The sequence below is a fragment of the Manihot esculenta genome, chromosome 12, assembly GCF_001659605.2.
Source record: "Manihot esculenta cultivar AM560-2 chromosome 12, M.esculenta_v8, whole genome shotgun sequence".
NCBI classification, from domain to species: Eukaryota; Viridiplantae; Streptophyta; class Magnoliopsida; order Malpighiales; family Euphorbiaceae; genus Manihot; species Manihot esculenta.
The window spans coordinates 33,126,298-33,145,415 of record NC_035172.2 but is presented as its reverse complement, the minus strand read 5'-3'; the positions used below and the strand labels follow the sequence as shown (position 1 = coordinate 33,145,415).

The window sequence follows — 19,118 nt, the reverse complement described above, 5'->3', positions numbered from 1 at the left end:
AAAAAATAATTTATTTTCAAAAAATATTTTTTTAGAAAATATTTTCTATAAAAATATTCTTTTAGAAATAATTTATTTTTTATTGTTTAATTTTAATTTAAAAAATAATATATATATATATATATATATATATATATATATATATATATATATATATATATTTCAATATGTAAAAATTATTTTTTTTAAGAAAAAAGTCATTTTTCTCATTTTCATTAACTAAAATTTTTAATTGTTTCAAATGTTAGAAAATATCAAAAATATTTTTCTAAAAATAATTTTTTGAAAAGAAACGGAACATAAATTTATAACTGTAGTGAAATATAAAATTTATTTATTTATAAAAAATAATTTATATTTAAAAACTATTTTTTATAAAAAATATTTTTAATGAAATAATTTATTTTGTTATTATTTCATTAAAAAATATTTTTTATAAAAAATAGTTTTTAAATATAAATTATTTTTTATAAATAAATAAATTTTATATTATTTAATTTTAATTAAAAACAATTTATATGTATTTTTTAAATTTCAAAAAATAGAAAATAACTTTCTCTATTTAAATGAGAAACTCATTTACTTTAAAATATATTATTTTTTTAATCAGAAAAATATTTTTTATTAATTAAAATTTCTAAATATTTCAAATATAAAAAAGTATAAAAAATATTACGGACCTTCATCTCTTAATGTAAATTTATATTTTTGACTATTCATTTCAATATCATTATGTTTGATTTATGAATATTTTAAATATTTATAAACAAGCACCTATAATTTTATAATTTAATTTTTAAGTAGTAGATTTATAAATAAGTCCTTATATTATATAAATTAATTGCTATTAAGTCATATACGTTTGACAAATTAACTTCAAAATATTATAATTATTTACAATTAAGATATTATATTTTCAAGTTGATCCCTAAATATTATATTTATAAATAATTTTTTATAGTTTTACAAACTAATTCTTATATGATAAGTATTTAAAAAATGAAGAATAAACTGTAGGTTTTACGAAATTTATACAAATTACATTGCAGTTTACTTAATTAAAAAAAAATTATAAAGACATGTTTTTATTTTATTTTTAATTGAAAAAATGAGATTATATTTTTTAATTATTTTAAAATTATTATTAATGATTTTCATTTTTAGACCAAACGGCTTTTGCTACAATTTATTTCATTTTCTTTTATGAAAATTCTTCGGATACAATACTTCTAAAGATCTAACTAAAAAAGAGTGATGGACCAGACGAAGACAAGTAGTTTCCAGTTTTTAGGTAACTGGATTTGGTAGTCCTTGCACATTGAAGTTGGGATTCCAACCAAACATCTCAGCCTTTTCATTCATGTGGTTCGGTTCAATTAAGATTGCCTTACCAAAGTGCATAGTGACTCATTCTAAATCTTACATCATATTATCAACAATTCTTTGTGGAGCAAGTGCTTCACATATATCTATTATGGCAAATTCTTGTTGCATCTGGATGTTTTTAAAATTAAAAAAATTAATTAATAAATTTCTTTTATATCATGTAAATTATTTTTTTTTAAATTTTAATATTTTTTAAAAACTTGAAATTTTTGAATGGAATCACCCTCAATCAAATAAGGGAGTGAATAATGTAATATGGATGTAAGCAAGAGACAGGCCTAGCTTGTTGGGATGCTGGTATTGTTGTAGCTGTTGCTTGTCCATGAAGGGTTAGTTAGTTATTATAGAGATTGTCAGGAATTTGGTGGGCTACATCACTCCCAAACCATAGTGATGCAAATTGAGAAACTACTTGTAAGTTAGTGACACAAAAAGAATACGACATCTCCTGCTGCTTTCTGCTTCATTGTTCTTTTCCATCCCAATAACATTCTACAAAACTTGGTAATATATCCTTTTCTTTCAATTTCATTAATTTCTCAAAGCTATACTCGCACATAATTAAAAACTGAAAAAAAATTATAAAATTCACATGAAAATTAAATGAAATCCATTTATTTATATATTGAGTCCACCATTATCCTTTAAAACAAGGAGTTTTAATAGGAGTAAAGAACTAAAAATAATATGATAATTATGATATGTAAAAACTAATTAGCGATCCTATCTCTATGTTGCTGTAATAAACTCAGATAAGGAGATTTGGGGCCCATAAATCAAAGAAAGCAGGCTCTGAGAGTTTTTACAGGCTTGGATGGGGACAATGAAAGCTTGTCATGCAGGGCCCTGGGTTTTGTCGGGCCTGGCGCTCGATTCCCTGCCTATGAGTAATTGCAAAGACATATGATTCAAGCAAGCGCCTGTAGCTCAGTGGATAGAGCGTCTGTTTCCTAAGCAGAAGGCCGAAGGTTCGACCCCTTCCTGGCGCGATTGATATCATTTTTGCAGCTGCTATATTTAATTTTTTTGTGATTTAATATAATTTAATTTTATAACAGTTCATTATATATAAATTATTTAATTTTATAATTTAGTTACAGTTTATATATTTCAAAGTAAATTATGTTATAATTTATACTAATACAATTTTATATTTATATATAATTAAATATTTATATATATTGAGATAATTATATCATAGCTAATCATACAATTAAAACATGATAATTATTAAGATGTAAAATAAAAAGTTATTTGGGTGTGAAATTGTATTTTAAATAAAATGAAGTGTAAGATATAATTATTTTAAATTAAAAGAAATTAATGATGAATTTAAATAAAATAATTATTTTATTAATAAAATTAAATTTTTAGATATCAATTTATTTTTATATAAAATAATAATATTAAGTTTCGAAAAATTTTATAATTTATATATATATGTATTTTTTAATTGCGTCGTCGGGAGACAGCTTTTAGACTTCTGACGGTTTATTTCCTTCCTCCTCTCCACTTTCACTTCCATAAAGCTCTACAAATCCTGCGCCCTACCACACTGAATCCCACTTCCAAAATCGAAACCCCACAATTTCCGACCCGGCGGTCAGACCTGTTTGATTTTTCTACATCCTAAACCCAAAGGCAACAATCTCGGTCAGAGACTGATGTCTCTCCTAGGCGACGATGGCCGCGGCTTCGAGCTAGCTCGCAAGCTGGAGACGCAGGGGGTATGGCGTTCGTGGCTTGGAGACTCTCTCTACTCCAACTTTGTTCACTTCCTCTCCTCTCCTTCCGCATGGGATTCCTTCATGCGAGCTGACGAACCCAAATCCAAACCTCAGATCCACCTCCAGCTCCGTGTCCGTGCCCTATTGTTCGATAAAGCTAGCGTCTCTCTGTTTCTTTCTTCCAATAGTCCCGCTACTTCCTCTTCCTCGATTGCTGTTTCGAAGCTCAATCCGAATTGTGAGTCTTCTGATTTAGTCTCCGTTTAGTGATAATTAGTTTGAAATTGCAAATTTCTTTTATCAATTATGTTTTATCTCTGGATTTTCAGATTTGCAGCTACATGGGGATGACGTGTACTTCACACTGGAGGACGGGGATCAACGGCGAGAAGCAGGTGGTGGTGTAGGGCCAAATGCGGCGCCGTCTAAGGTTTGACAAACTAATAATTCCTACTCTTTTGTATTTTTAATAGCTGACATGTTGTGTCCCAGTCACAACAAGGGCGTTTGGGTATTGAGAAAGAGAGGGAAAAGAAAGTTAGAGAAAGAGAAGGAAAGAGATAGAAAGTGAATAGAAACAGAGAAGTGTATGCCTGTTATTACATGATAATATTTTTGAATTAGGTGCAATTGAAATTTGTTTACAAGTGTATGCTTACAGTTGAAAGGATTGATTAGTTAAGAAGGTACACAATACAAGTTCATTGACTGATTTAAGTACCAGGCAATTCCTGGATGGGGAAACCCTGGCCCTTTCGTCGGCCCCCCTCCCAAAGTAAAAGAGCTTCAAAAAATTGTAGAATTATGATCACCTTTTTGTTACTTCAAATTTGATGATTAATGAAATATTTTTGTGGTGATTCTGTCTGGTTCGCGATTCTAGATATCTCCTTACTTATTCTCCCTCTCTTATTTTTTTTATGTCAATTTTGGCTTTCAATGCTTTGTGTTGACGTTCTATTCTGGCCATGCGGCATAAGGTTCGTACATTAGGCCTGCTTATTTGGTGTTCTGATTTCTTCTCATTTTAAGTTCACCATATACCATTGGATGATGATGTATAAGAAACGTAATGCTTAAAAAGAAGAAAAAAAAGGTGTGTGCAAAAGATTTGGGGTTGAATGCTTGTTCAAATTTTTATTATTTATATAATTGACAGAGAAAGCTTTTCCAAGAACACGTGATACAACCTATGCCCGGGTGGAGATATAGTGAAGGAATACTGACAATATTGCATGTGTAGTTTTTACAACAAATTCTTAGGTGTTAGGTCTTTGCTGCTGTATGTCTACTTGTATATATTTCTGCACTGTAACTTCTGGTGCTTAGTTTTGTTTTTTCCCTTTTTCTGTTCTCTCTCTCTCTTTTCTATTTCTGTTATAAATGGTTACTTCTTATATTGTTTTATGTTTTTGTTTGTGCTGGCTGGCTTACAACTTTAACTGGGTTTACAGAGCCATTCTAAATCTTCTTTTAGTACTGGATCAAGATATGGTGATTCTGAAATGGAAAGCATACCCCAGAGATTCAGGAATGAAGAATTTCCTGAAACATGGTATAATCAGTTTATGGAAAAGCATAAAGTTAGTAGGCCATACAGGTCATCATTTGGGGACAGAGACTTAGACAAGCGTTCGCCTGAGGAAATGTCTAATTATCTTGGACTGCTTGATAAGCATAAGAGAAGGTGTCTTGCATTTACACCAAGTATGCATACCAGTTCTGTTTTAGATGGTAATTCTGCTGATGCTGATGTATCTTTTTTCCCGGAAACGATGTTTATGTCTAATTGTATACCTGATAGTGCACTTCCGCTGATAATTCGAACAAAAAGCAATGAAAAAATTGAGTTTCGTGGAGTTCTTGATTCATTACCTCAGACCAGGAGTTCTGTTGTGATAGAGAGGCTTGGTATTAGTGTGGAACAAGGAGGAAGCTTGCATCGTCCAAAAAATGGGTCTGAAGGAAATAAGAAACTTCTTGGTCAAGAGCAAGCATCACAGATGTGTCAGAAGGTAGTGGCCCATATGTTGGCACAGAAGGGGTTTGAAGGTGCAACGGAAGTTCCATTGGAAGTCTTATCTCAATTGCTTAGATGTCATATTAGTAAACTGGGCCACATTTTGAAAGTCTTTGCTGATAGTTATAGGAAACAATGTTCAGCAATCGACCTAATCAAGATGTTTCTTCAAACAGCAGGATATAGGTGAGTAATACATCCCTTATTATGTTTGAATTTTGGTGTTATATTTCTTTTCACTTTTCAAGCTCTTACACTTCCATGAATATTCTTTTCAACTCAAAGCAAAATAATTTTTTTACTGTTTCTACTTTCTTGGATGTTACTGTTATGTGGAAGTTCCTTTATTGAGCTTTAATTCGAGCCCTCTGTTTGGGAGAGGGGAAAGTGGAGGAGGGGTAGAGAAAACGAAAGGAAAATGGAGTTACATCTTAAGGAACAAATTTGTGGATTACTTGACCCAATTTTCCTCTCATTTTCCCTCTCCCTCCATGTTTTTTGTCTCTCCCAAACAAAGCCTAAAATTATCAATGAACTCCCTTTCTTGAATTTCAACTGATCTTTAGATTCATTAATCAAGATGCTGTGACACTTGTTTGTTGTCTTTCACAAATTGCTGATGACCTTATTTTAGTTATTTGTGACAAATATGAGGGAAATCTTAGATGTTTACCATAATATTGGAAAGAAATGGACGAATAGCCAAAATTATTAAATAGCTCAACTGTGAACTATTTCATTGTTTTAATTCGCCTTCACATTATGCCTTTCTTTGTCTGTTCCACATTAATTATTTTTTCCTTGTATCTACTGTTGAGTAAGGGTAGATCATGCTGGCCAATAAATGTTAAATTGCTTGATTTAGGAGCATAAACTGAACTATGCTTGGTGGATATTATGATCATATCCAGTCACCTGAAAACCAAATTGCAAATGCAAATTTGATCGCTTAAAGCCAACTATGTGTCAGACTTTTGCATATGATTTCTATGCCATGAATGAATGAACATCCAATGTACAAGTAGTTTGGACTTTGGAGTACTGATACAATTTAATCATTTCATATTCTATGAATTGATAGTGCTGAAGCACTCAACTATCTAATACAGTAAAAAAAAGCTCTTTTCATTAATGGAATGTACTGTGAAATCTTGAATTACTTTGGTCTTGGTGAATGGTGATTTATATGGACAATGCAAGTATATGCTCATTTCATGAGAACAAAGCTCTGGTGATTTCGCTGAAGTTGAATTGTGGACATGCTAACTTTTGGTGTTCATCATTAATATGTATGACAAAGGGCATCAGTAAACTTAGCTTTCTATTACGCCCATCTAACATGTCACTTCTTTTCCTTGCAAGTAATCTTGGAAATCTGGTGGAGCTTAAGGATGGCTCCAAGAATATTGTGCAACAAACGCAACAACAAATACATGGAATCCAGGCACAGTTGCAGCCTCAGCACCAGAGCGCCCTTCGGCTACCCCAGCAAGTACATGATCTTTCTTGGATCACAAATGTTTTTCATATTTGAACTTTGCATATTTTGAAAATTGCTTGAACAAATCTTTTAATGATTATTGGTGAAGCTGCAGATCTCAAGACCAATGCATCCACAAATGCAGCAGATGGTTCTTCCACAAAATTTGGCTTTTCAGCAGATGGAGAGAATGCGAAGGCGGCAACAATCCACCCCTCGCCCTGCAATGGATATGGACAAGGAAAGACCAATGGTACAAGTGAAGATTGAAAACCCACCAGATTTGCCAATGGATGGAAATGCCTTCAATTCCATCCAGTCCAGACACCCGCAGTTGCAGTTCCGACAGCAACAACTTGCTGCAATGTCAAATCTCCAAGCACAATCTAGCAATCAATTTAGGCAGTTGGCATCCATGCAAGTTCCTCAAATGCAGACACCGTAAGGAAAATTAGCAAAGAGATTAATGTTTTACTTGGCTGATTGCTGATTACAAGTCCTGTTTTCAACTACTAAAATGTGGTTATCCGAGTGCAGGAACATGGGCATTGTTAGGGCTCCACCAGTGAAGGTTGAAGGTTTTCAGGAATTGATGGGTGGGGATGCTTCAGTAAAACATGACACTGAGGAAAATAAGCTAACCTCTCCATCAAGTAAATAGCTTTGCTAGCTAAGCATACTTCCCATCACAATTCTTTTGGCCTTTTCTTCTTGTTTAGAGAAATGTTTATTTTGTATATATGGTAATTTATACTTTTCCATAGTGAATTTTATGGTTTTGACAAAATTAGGGTTATACTTTTGAATGAGGCTTCAAAAACTCACTGATTGACCCGTCAAACAATCGGTGGAGTTCTGACAAAAAAAAATCGGCGGAGTTACAGTAGCTGGTTATTTTAGATGGGATAATGGCAGATGGAAACTTTACCCACTTTCCAACTTGGCAAATATTTATCTTAGAAAAAAATAATGTCTCTTCAATATCTCAAATTAATTTCTTTTTTTTTTTTGGGGTAATAGTAACATAAATATATCAATTAGACATTAGAATGCCCAAATCCTTTGATGCTATATTTATAGAGTTCATTAAATTGCAAGGAACACATGAGCTCCATCAATTTGTAAAAAGATTGAGAGTTCATGATTATTGCTCATTCGCCTCTTGTGCTTATATTGGGTACAAAATGTTTAGATTTGGTCTAACTCAAAACGGCGAAGTATCTTTTAAGGGGGAAAGGATTTAAGGAGAGAAAAAGGAAATAACTTGTTCTGGTTTTGACAAATCAATATATGGTTAGTGTGTTAGTAAAAGGAACAAAAATGGCTGCTGATTATTATTATTATTATTATTATCCTCTCCAAAGTTCAGATATGCAATTAAAAATACATTCAACAAAACTATTTACTTTCACTTACCCACAACCATAATACTAGAAAGAAATATGAATGTTTCTTCTCTTTACATAGTGATATTTGTAGTTCATTAAAGGGAGTTACTTAATTTTCTCTTATGAAAATATTAAATTTTAGTTAGGAAAACTTTTCTTAGATTTGGTCTACTGCTCGTAAATCTAAAACAAAAATAAGTAGATGTTGTGGATAAACATGCACAATGCGCTGTAAGTTTCTCACCGGCTATTGTGTCTTCCTCGGTTCAGTCCCAATCTCATGGAAAACCAAAAAAAAGTAAAACATTATTAGCAAATCTTTGGTCGAAGCAGAATATCAGACCATAGCTTTCAGTGTGCGAATTTCAGTGGATCAATAATTTGATAAAAGAATTTCAGTTATCTAAGACTCACCTTCACTGTGATAACAAAGCCGCCCAATATATTGTAGCAAATTCAGTATTCCACGAATGGAAGAAGCATCTTGAAATAAACTGCCACATCGTTCGCGATAAAATCCAAGAAGGCTTCATCTGGACCATTCATGTTCCTTCTCAGAAACAATTAGCAGATCTCTTCACCAAAACTTTAGGGCTTGCTCAATTCCGTCGCCTTCTGTCCAAGATGGACTTTTGTCTATCAACTCGTCTCCATCTTGCGGGGTGTGAAGAGACACAAAATGGTGCATAGCAGAGAAGAAAAGAAAAGTTGTAAATCGATGTGCAGTAATTAAGATAAAACGGTGTTCAGCAGCAGGAAGCAAGTTTGTTAATCTGTTGTAACAAATAGCTCAGTAGATAGATCCAGTAGCTTCTAGAATTCTTTAAAGCTATCTCCATATGTATATATATCCCCTTTCAGTTAATAAAATTATCAGAAACAAATTCTCACCTAAAAATTTCCCACGCCTTTTCTCATATGAATTTATATAATGTCTGAGAGCTTTTCTTATTTTAGATCTTCTATGTAATTTTACTACAAAGTGATCCAGAATTCACATTCATGACAGCGTCTAAGCTTCACGTCGCTATGTTTCCCTGGCTAGCCTTTGGTCACATTATCCCTTACTTAGAGCTCGCCAAGGTCATTGCTGAAAAGGGCCATAAGATCTCCTTCATCTCCACTCCTCGCAACATTGATCGCCTCCCCAAACTCTATCCAAATTTGCTTCCTTTCATCGGTTTCGTGAAGCTTCCATTGCCATGGCTCGACAGTCTACCAGAAAACGCTGAGGCCACCTTTGATATCCCATATGATAGAGTCCAATACCTTAAAAAGGCATATGATGGTCTCAAAGAACTCATTACCAGATTTCTTAAAACTTCACATTCGGATTGGCGGCTTTACGATTTTACTCCTTGCTGGCTTCCTGAAATAGTAACTAGGCTTGGCATTTCAAATGGTTTCTTCAGTATACTCTTGGGAGCTACGCTGGGCAGCTGCGCCAAGCCACAATTTCATTGTTCCACCCAAGTGGGTTCCATTTCCTACTAAGGTCACGTTTCGTCTATATGAGATCTTAAAATCCTTCGGCATCGTAACTCGTAATATCGCTGGTGTTTCAGACACGGATCACGTTGAATTTCAGATCGATTTTAGGAAGGGGTGATGTGTCTTTATAAGTGTTTTAAACGCTCTTTTCTCTTGAATTAGCTCTTGAAATTTAGGAATAATAATTTTTTTTTATTTTTATACACTAAATTCAAATGACAAAATGCAGTTAAAAGGAGAGAATTATAAAGAATGGTGGACAGTTAACTTTATGTCCATGAGCTTCATAATTTGGGCCGGTGATTAAAATTTAGGGTATAAAGATAAAATCACTAAAAGTTATTTTCAGCTAATAAGCCATCCAGAATACTGAGGTAATCGGCCTCGTGGCAACTCAGGTGCACGTGGCAGTACTCAAAAGCGTGTGACTAGAGGAGGATGTAATAAAAGAGGTGTGACTGGAGGAGGACGTAATAAAGAAGGTGTTGTTGATACTGGATAAAAAATAATGACAAATGCAACAAACTCAATGACGAGCAATGGGCTATTCTACTAGGCATGTTAAACTCTCATTAGAATATTAATGAGAGGTTAATATATAATTAAAATTTTTTTTCTTGGATCATTAACATAGGAGCTAATTTTTAAAGTGAATTAGGTATGATTCAAATTTAACAATCGTCTGCAAGTGGTAATAAGAAGCTGCCAAATGGTTGCTGAGCATGGAGTTTGCACCAGAATGGTTACATCTATTAGAGAATATCCATGGAAAACCGTTTATACGAGTTAGTGTGCTTCCCACCACAAAATACAATAATGATGATGAAATAGACACATGGAGATGGATCAAACAATAGCTAGACAAATAAGAGAGGATCTGTGTGTTGGAAAAATATGATAAAATAATAAAACCTGAGTTGTATTGGATATTGTCCTTAATAATTTATTTTGTATTCCTCCATAATTAAACAAATCATTCTGAAATTTAATTTTCAAGATTAGAATAATAAGAATTTATCTCTAATTTATAACTTAGCGAAATCATAGAGAAATGAATGAATAATGTATAAAATTTTGAATGACTTTCTTTGTGAAGGTACAAGCTATTTATAATGGAAAAAGTAACCGTTGTAAACTGTTATAAAAATTTTGAGAGAATATAATCAAATCTGCATAAAATCATAATAATCAAATTTAATATTAAATTTAAATATTAAACTTGCAATAGCAAAAAAATATCATAAATAAAATTCTCAACGATCATAAAATCTTTTGAAATCTAAATCCTATATATTTCAAAAGATTTTTCATTATTGGATTTAAAAATTTAGTGCATAAATTTGAAATTTGGTGTCTTTTAGATTATTAACCAGACCTAAATTAATAAGACTAACATACCAAGCAATTGGTGAAACTTTTGCTTCTATGAACCAAAAATTCTTTTTGGTATACTAATATCCCATCAATCTTATAACACTCCACAGATCTTGTTGTCAATACTGTTTCACGCTAATAGGCCATGCGCACGCTTGGTAATTCATAAGTGTTTTAGAAATTGTGCTACAATCTCATAGAAACTGCCCCACTCCACACTTATATAGGTGATATATTAAGTGTATACTGCAATTTATATACCACCCATAAGGAGTATGAATATCATTAATAGCTTTTAGGTCATCCTCTCATTAATGTAGTCTAGCACTTCTCACATTATAGGAAAGGACAACATTAAATAGTGCTAGCAGAATTAATAAGTGACTTGTTATTACCCATGTCTCCAATCACAAAGATTGAGTTCCTATCATTGTTAATTTTATGTTGGCTCAAGTTCCATTTCCCTTGATATTTCATTTATTAACTTGCTTCTGATTATATATAATTAATGAATATAATTTCATTTCTCAATAGCTGCCTTACCATATTATTTCTTAGATGAATATATCTATTTTTACTATTAAAAGTTTTATTCTTTACAATTATTATTGTCATTTGGCAATCACAATACACGAATGATATTGATTTTATTCTCAATATAGTATTTGCTAAGAAATTTTTTAGCCACTCAAACCTCATTATCGTCTACTTCCAGAGCAATAAACCCCGCTTCTATGATGGTTTTGATAATAATAGTTGATTTCTAAATAATTGCACCACCATCTAGATTAAATGCATAATCATCAGCGAAGTTTATCTTATTTGAATCTAAATTCGAATTAAAATCACTGTATTCTTCTAAAATAATGGGACATCCACTATATAGAATATTATAACTCATGATACCTCTTAAATAATTCGTAATTTTGACTAAAGTAGCTAATGCTCATGATTAGATTATGTGTAAATTTGTTCTGTCACACCCATTCTCTAAACTGTAGAGATGGATATGACTCGAAAAACTGACAGAGTTTCCCCTAATATTTACACATATAAATACATATAATCTGCTATAATTTCAAAATATTAAGCTTATAAGAGAAAACTGATAGCTGGACTATTCAATCGATAATATATTTAAGAAAAATATCAATGTTATATATTTATCCACTCACAATACTGGAGACGAAAAGACCTAGGTCGCAGGAGCACCCCTATTGTCTATCCTGGAAGCTGGATCCTCTTCTAGAATTAAAAGGAAAATAATATATCAAATAATAAACCAAAAAAATTTAGGTTGATAATATAAAACGTAAAATATGAAATTTTAAATATATTTTAAAAAAAATTTCGGCAGTATTTCGGCATAATTAGATCCCAAAAATACCCAAACTCAACAAAAGTACTCAATAAACTATAAATATTATTTAGATCAACCTATGAAAATCATTAATCCAAAAAGAAATATAAAACCCCATTGATTGGATCTAACTAAAACATAACCCATTTTTATCCTCAAATCACAAAAATCACTATTAAAAGGTAGAGAAAATAAATTATATCGTAAAAATTTGAATAAAGGGGATAAAACTCACCTACCCAATTTTCGAGCCTCTGGAAGAAATTATTGAATTTCTGAGTAGGATATAGGTTTAAAAATAAGAGTTAGCTGAGGATCTCAGAAATTTATGTGCTGAGAGGAGGAGATTTGGGTTTAAAAGAGGATTTTTTTTTTTTTTTAAACTAACAGAGCAAATGCTCTGTTCTGTTTGTTTTTATTTTTTTATTTTTTTTATCCTGAGGAAGACGATGGCTTTGGTTTCGGGACCCTTCCCGAAACCAAAGCTTTTAATTGTTTTTTCTTTTTTTTTTTTAAGGGCCTGAGCCTAGGCCCGATATGTTCAATCTACATAGTATAAATTATATAAGTCTGAAAAATTCATTAAATGCAACAATCTTCTAATAATATGTACATATATAAATTAAGTAATAGTATCATATCTATTTTTTTTTTGAGAATTAGCATTATATGGGGTATTAATTAGTTTGACATTGAAATATTTAAACTTTTTCAGAAGAAACTCAATATTAATGCTCTTACAATATAATTATACTATTGTTCCAATTTTAATACCCCAACTCACATTTGCTCCTTTTATATATTTTATATCAAATTTATATATACTATATCATAATTTGTATCAAATATAAGCATATGACCACATATAACAAATAATCACCCATTTATCATTTATAAATTTTGTAAACATATACTTATCAAACTCTAATGAAAGAGGAAAAAAAAATGACCATAATCAAAATTTGATTAAATTTTTTATGCTACTATTTAGGTGTTTGTTTCAAAGTATATAAAAATTCAAGAATTTTATAAACTCTATTTTCTTAATTAGAAACAAGACGATCCTTATACCATAATTTTTTTAAGGATTAATAAGTACATTTTTTAGTAAAATACTTCATATTTTTAAATATTTTAGATCAATCTTATAAAAAATTGCATATTTTATAAGAGTCTTATAATTTTATTATTTTATTTTCTTTTAATGCATTACTCTTAATACTATTATGAATAAAATAAATGCAAACCTACATAAAAGTAATAGTATTTCATAATAATTTATTACTCTAAACTTTTCAAAAATAAAAGATCATTAAAAATCTACTAAAAAAATTTTAGGCGGTACTTAAAGTTTAACGACTAAAGTTGTTATCCCCCGTAAAATTTTTAAGTCGTGCTATAAGAATATAATATAATTATTTACCAAATATTAAATTAGAAAAAGACTAATTGGGTCAAATAATAAAATATTAAAAAGTCACAAGCATTTTAATGCACATGAACCGTTGAAATCGATGATTAATTTTTTTAATTAATAAATTATTATTTTATAACATATTTGATAAACAAAATCAAATAAATTAACATCTTTATTTGCATTCCAAAACTAATATGGGTTGAACAATTTAATTTTTTTATATATAAATAATAATATAAGAGTATGCTATTAACAAAAAATATGAATATACATAATAAAATAAAAAATTTTTCTAATAAATAAAACAAAAAAATAAAGATAAATGAATAAAATTTAAGTAAATAATAAAATTATTAAATTTTTCAACAATAACAGTATTTGCAATTTATATATTTAAATAAAAATTATTTTCTTATCTATCAAAATTCAAACAAAATTATTATTTTAAACTTGTAAAACAACGTCATTGAAATAAAAAATTCAAATTTTTCAAAAAATATTTGGTATGTCCATTCCAATGTTCTTTACACTAGCATGCATTATCAAAATTAGGAAGATTTTGATTTTCAATTTTATAACTAGTCTTAATAATTAAAACAAAAAAAAAAGTCACATAAAACTTCCATAATTTATCTTCTCATTTTTATATTGCACTTTGTTTGACAACCACTTCAATAGTAGAATTTTGTTTGATACTTCTCTCATATTCAAACTAACATTTACCCGTTGATCGGTTATTATTTCAAGCATTTTCACTTCAAATCATGATAAAGTAAAATTTTGCAATTGATATATTCATGTCAATATACAATCTCAATTTTATTCATGTCAATATACAATCTCAGTTTAGATAATGAAAATCAATTAATTAATTCAGTTTTCAATTTATAATTTACGAGAAACCGAGTGAGTTTCGATGATAATTACAAAAGTAATAAAAAGAAATGGACTCATCTAAACATCGCTGCACTCAAGTTTTACATAACCATTTGAATAATCACTAAAAAATTTTACAGGTGAATTATGATCATTCTTTCTACAACATTTTTTAAATTAAAAATAACTAAAGTCATAGAAATAAAAAATAAATAAAACCATAAAATTATAGAAATAAAGAATCAAAATAAAAAAAATTAAAAAGTAAAGAAATGTCCTTAATAGAAATTTTAAAAAGTGATATCCACTTTTACATTTCACCTTAATAATTATAAATGATTCAATCTTTCAATATTTGATGTTTGGATCTTTGTCTCACATTCGGCTTGCACTACAAAAAAACAGACTATCAGCGACGGATTTTTCCGTCGCTGATAGTCAAAAATCTGTCGCTAAAACTTTCAGCGACGGATTTCCGACGGACTCAAATCCGTCGCTTAAAGTCATGTCGCTAATTTTTTCCGACGGACTCAAATCCGTCGGAAATATTAGCGAGGGATTTCCGACGGATCCTAACTCCGTTGGAAAAATTTGCGATGGATTTTCCGACGGATAATTTCGTCGGAAAATTTTAACGACGAGTTTTTTCGTCGCTAAATCCATCGGAATATCTAAATTCATCCATAACAATCCGTCGCTAATCTGTCAGAAATAATTAGCGACGGAAATTTTCTGTCAGAAATCCGTCGAAAATATTAAGACATTTTAATAAATATTCTCGTGAATCCATCACTAATCTGTTAAAATTCGATCACAAAAAAAAATTCTTGCTTTTATTTAGATATTTCCTGTATAATCAAATAATTTATAATTAAGAATCATATTAAATATAAATCAAATATTTTATAATACTTAACAATATTCATAAAATTTAAAATAAATCCATAATATTTAACAATATTCATAAAATTTAAAATAAATTCATAATACTTTACAATGTTCATAAAATTTAAAATAAATACATAATACTTAACAATATTCATAAAATTTAAAACTAATCTATGAATTTGTTGAACCATCTGAATCTGCAGTTGTGTTATGCGGTGAAGATCTATTTTTGTTCTTCAATGATTTCATCTGATCTTTTATTTGTTTTTCTATCTGCACTCGCATTTGCTCTTGCATTTGCTCCATGTCTTGTTTCATTTTAATCCGGTTTTGCTCTAATATTTGTTCAACCTCCTCTAAAGAAAACATAGTTTGAGAAGGTCCTCCAGGATGAGCTGATGTGCATGAGAAAGATGTAGTTGGAGTTCCTGATTTTGCAATATCAGAGGATCCAAAACCATAAACTCTTCCTTTGCTACTTCCAGAAATTTCAATCCACTTATTCAAATCAAAAGCAGACTTACTCTCACAATTGTCATTCACATTTTCAGCAATTGCACTCAAATAAGCTCCCTAAGTAAAAAAAGAAAACATAATAAACATTTCATGAATCATACACAACTAATTATAACATAACAATTAGAAAAATAATGTGATAACATTAAATAAGCAAAAAGTAACTTACATCAACTCGTCGTGATTTTCCATCAATATAAACACCTTGACTCCCCTTTTTTGTGTGAGTTGCACAAAATAGTTCAAGTTGAGTTGGTTGTCTACCCAACTTCTTTGCCTACAAAAAAGAAATAATCACACAACACAAGATGCACGAATAATTTCTAACCATCTATATAAAAATAGAATTGTATAAATAAAAGTAAGAAATAAAAGAGTTATACCAATCTATTCTCATGAACCTCCAATTTTATTGAACCACCAGAGTATTTCGTAATAGTCCCATCTTTTTCTACGTTTCTATTTGCTTTACCGGCTTCTGATTTCTTTCTCCACTCTGGTATACTCCAATATGCAACAAGTTCATTCCATATCTCTGCCTCCATCCAATCTGGTCCCAAATTGTATAGATAAGCAACATCTGTCTTCTTGTGCTTAAGCAACATCTGTCTTCTTGTGCTTGCGCAACAATTCGCTCCTAACTCTATTAAGAATGTCTCGCAGTCTTTCTTTACCTACCTTTTCCCAAGCAATTCGAACCATACCTTCTTCACTCTCATCCCATGCATATCGACTCTACAAATAACAATCAGTGTTATGTAAATTTAAAAAACTTAAAATGCATATTATAAATTTTAGAATATAAGTTGTATTTACCCGAAAAAGTCCGAAGAGCTCGTCTTTTATCTTTAAAAGTATTTCTGACCAAGTTTTCCATGGAGCAGTATAGCGCATCTTAATGTCATTAGTGATTGATCTAGTAACTGTGGAATCTAAAAAACTGCAATATTTTTATATATAATGAGTAGTTGTAAGTAATAATACATATTAAATCAATAGCAAAAAGTTGTATATGACTTACACAGTTCCTTTCAATCTAATCAATTGTCGATCAGACGGGTTTGATGGGATAGGATGTCCCAAATTCGGACCTCTAGTTCGAACTGATGATGATGATGATGCGTTTGCTTGGCCCCCTAATGCTTGTGGAGTGTGCTCCAGTATTTCCTCCTGCACCTATACTGCCTCATCTATTTCATTCATAGACAGATGCTGGCTATGTCCTCTACCTCTGGATGATACTGCTCTTCGAGGCATCTGAAAAAATAATTGTCCATAAGTAGAAAAAATAATTGTCCATAATCAATAGCAAACAATTATTATTTAATCTATTTTCTCAATTAAAATTATATATATTTTAAACAAGAAATTAAACCCACATTAACTACAACAGCAGCCAGCATGCTGCTGTGCGATGCTGATGGGCAGCAACAAGCAGCTGCAGCTGGGCAGCAGCAGCTTGCTGCTGCTGCTGGGCACGCAGCAAGTTGCTGCTGCCCACAATTATATTTTTTTTAAAATATAATTAGTAAAACTAAAAATAAATTTTGATTAACACAAATTTATAACTAAATGAATAATATTTTCACTATATCATAATATTTTTAAAAACTAAAACTCAAAATTTCAATAATATAATAAAAAGAAACTAAAAATCAAAGTAGATACTTGATAGGCAGTGGCGGAAGTGGCGGCAGTGGCGAGCGGCAACGCAGTGGTGGCGAGAGGAGCGTCCAGCAGTGGCGAGCGATCCAGCAGCGGCGACAGTGACGAATCAACGGTGGCGGCGGCGGCGATTGCGGCAAGGAGAAAGATGTGGCATCCAGGAGAGGAGAGGAGAGGAAGTGGGCGGCTAAAATTAGAAGTGAGGATGAATGATTAGGGTTTTTTTTTATATATTATTTGCATTTCCTGACGGATTAGCGACAGAATTTATTCCATCGCTAATATTTTTATAATCCGTCGCTAATCCGTCGGAAATCTGTCAGAAATGCCAAAATACAATATTCGTCGCTGATTTGTCGCTAATTCCGTCGCTAAATTTTTTTTTCCGATTGAAATAATTTCCGTCGCTAAATCCGTCGCTGATACTCTATTTTTTTGTAGTGTTGCCATGATTTCTTTCATTTCAATCTCTCTATTTTTAGCTATCGAATTTATTCTCCACCATTGAAAGAATAAATTCTTAAAATTATTTAAAAAGTATGATAGAATAATAAAATTTAAGTCGTATTTGAACATTGTTCTTAAAATTTTATTTTACGATTTCTAAAATTAAACAGTTTCTTCTTAAATTTAATTTTCAAAATTAGAATGATAATAATTTATCTGTAATTTATAATCTAGTAAAAAGTATAGAGAAAAAAATAAATAAAATAGTAAATATGAGTGACCATAGAGATATAAATTATTTATAGTGGAAAAAAATAACTCTTATAAGGTTTTATAAAAATTTTGAAATAATATATTTAAATTTCTATAAAATCATAACAATTATATTTAATATTATTTTTTAAATATCAAACTTGTAAAAAAAAAAAATTCACAAATAAAATATTGGACTGCTGTAAAATTTTCAATGACCCACCATCTAAATTCATTTTACACCACCGTATCATATGTAGCATTTGGTAGTGAGACGAAACCGAGCCAAGAAGAGCTCACTGAAATTGCTCTAGGGCTAGAGTTATATGGATTGCCATTCTTTTGGGCATTAAGAAAGCGTCGCGGCTTATCTGATACTGAGGTTCTGGAACTACGAGATGGGTTCGATGACCGAACCAAAGGACGTGGCGTGGTGTGCACTAGCTGGGCTCCTCAGCTCAAGATCTTAGCTCATGACTCAGTCGGTGGTTTCTTAACTCATTCTGGGTGTAGCTCAGTTGTGGAGGCACTTCAACATGAGAAAGCTCTAATTCTCTTGACATTCTTGGCGGACCAAGGGATAAATGCTAGGGATTTGGAGGAGAACAACATGGGTTACCCAATACCAAGGAACGAGTTTGATGAATATTTCTGTAGAGACTCAGTAGCTGAGTCACTGAGATTAGTAATGGTGAAGGAAGAGGGAAAGATTTACAGAGAAAAAGCCAAGGAAATGAAAGGTTTGTTTGGGGACAGAAAAACAGGACAAGACCGTGGATAATTTTCTGGGTTACCTACAATGATATACCTCTAAAATCCATGATATACCTC

At 31.1% G+C, this 19,118-nt stretch overlaps 2 protein-coding genes, 1 long non-coding RNA gene, 1 other non-coding gene and 1 pseudogene across 6 annotated transcripts; 3 read left to right on the top strand and 2 right to left on the bottom strand.

Annotated features, from left to right (window-relative positions):
* The first annotated feature begins 2,302 nt into the window (after nt 1–2,302).
* On the top strand, nt 2,303–2,375 carry TRNAR-CCU. The gene has a single exon. It is a non-coding gene; the product is annotated as a tRNA-Arg (tRNA).
* Nucleotides 2,376–2,867: 492 nt separating this feature from the next.
* On the top strand, nt 2,868–7,415 carry LOC110628554. 2 transcript variants are annotated; one of them, XM_021775280.2, is made up of 6 exons: nt 2,868–3,351; nt 3,443–3,543; nt 4,568–5,319; nt 6,496–6,625; nt 6,723–7,054; nt 7,151–7,415. In XM_021775280.2, exons 1-6 carry the CDS (start codon nt 3,051–3,053, stop codon nt 7,272–7,274), a joined length of 1,740 nt encoding a protein of 579 aa, XP_021630972.1. In that variant the 5' UTR covers nt 2,868–3,050; the 3' UTR covers nt 7,275–7,415. The 2 variants fall into 2 exon arrangements, with proteins under 2 accessions (XP_021630972.1, XP_021630973.1); XM_021775281.2 differs by having other exon boundaries at nt 2,870–3,351; nt 6,729–7,054.
* A 1,345-nt stretch (nt 7,416–8,760) lies between these two features.
* Nucleotides 8,761–19,086, top strand: LOC110627714 (annotated as a pseudogene).
* LOC110627716 lies at nt 15,669–16,513 on the bottom strand. Of its 2 annotated transcripts, XM_021774067.2 has the most exons (4): nt 16,307–16,513; nt 16,093–16,200; nt 15,938–15,980; nt 15,669–15,835 (listed from the first exon to the last, which is right to left on the bottom strand). In XM_021774067.2, coding segments are annotated over exons 1-4 (315 nt in total). In that variant the 5' UTR covers nt 16,469–16,513; the 3' UTR covers nt 15,669–15,833. The 2 variants fall into 2 exon arrangements, with proteins under 2 accessions (XP_021629759.1, XP_021629758.1); XM_021774066.2 differs by lacking the exon at nt 15,938–15,980 and having other exon boundaries at nt 15,670–15,835.
* LOC110627719 lies at nt 16,519–17,096 on the bottom strand. The gene is made up of 3 exons (XR_002489911.2): nt 16,945–17,096; nt 16,740–16,863; nt 16,519–16,658 (listed from the first exon to the last, which is right to left on the bottom strand). It is a non-coding gene; the product is annotated as an uncharacterized LOC110627719 (long non-coding RNA).
* Nucleotides 19,087–19,118: the final 32 nt, after the last annotated feature.

What these genes read in the sequence shown, in the direction of transcription:
- LOC110628554 (XM_021775280.2), top strand. Translation starts at nt 3,051, where the DNA reads ATGTCTCTCCTAGGCGACGATGGCCGCGGCTTCGAGCTAGCTCGCAAG. An exon ending in CAAATGCGGCGCCGTCTAAG is followed by an intron (nt 3,544 to 4,567) that starts GTTTGACAAACT and finishes CTGGGTTTACAG; the next exon opens with AGCCATTCTAAATCTTCTTT. An exon ending in CTTCAAACAGCAGGATATAG is followed by an intron (nt 5,320 to 6,495) that starts GTGAGTAATACA and finishes TTTCCTTGCAAG; the next exon opens with TAATCTTGGAAATCTGGTGG.
- LOC110627716 (XM_021774066.2), bottom strand. Translation starts at nt 16,468, where the DNA reads ATGGAGGCAGAGATATGGAATGAACTTGTTGCATATTGGAGTATACCA. An exon ending in AGGTTCATGAGAATAGATTG is followed by an intron (nt 16,201 to 16,306) that starts GTATAACTCTTT and finishes TCTTTTTTGTAG; the next exon opens with GCAAAGAAGTTGGGTAGACA. An exon ending in GAAAATCACGACGAGTTGAT is followed by an intron (nt 15,836 to 16,092) that starts GTAAGTTACTTT and finishes TTGCAAAATCAG; the next exon opens with GAACTCCAACTACATCTTTC.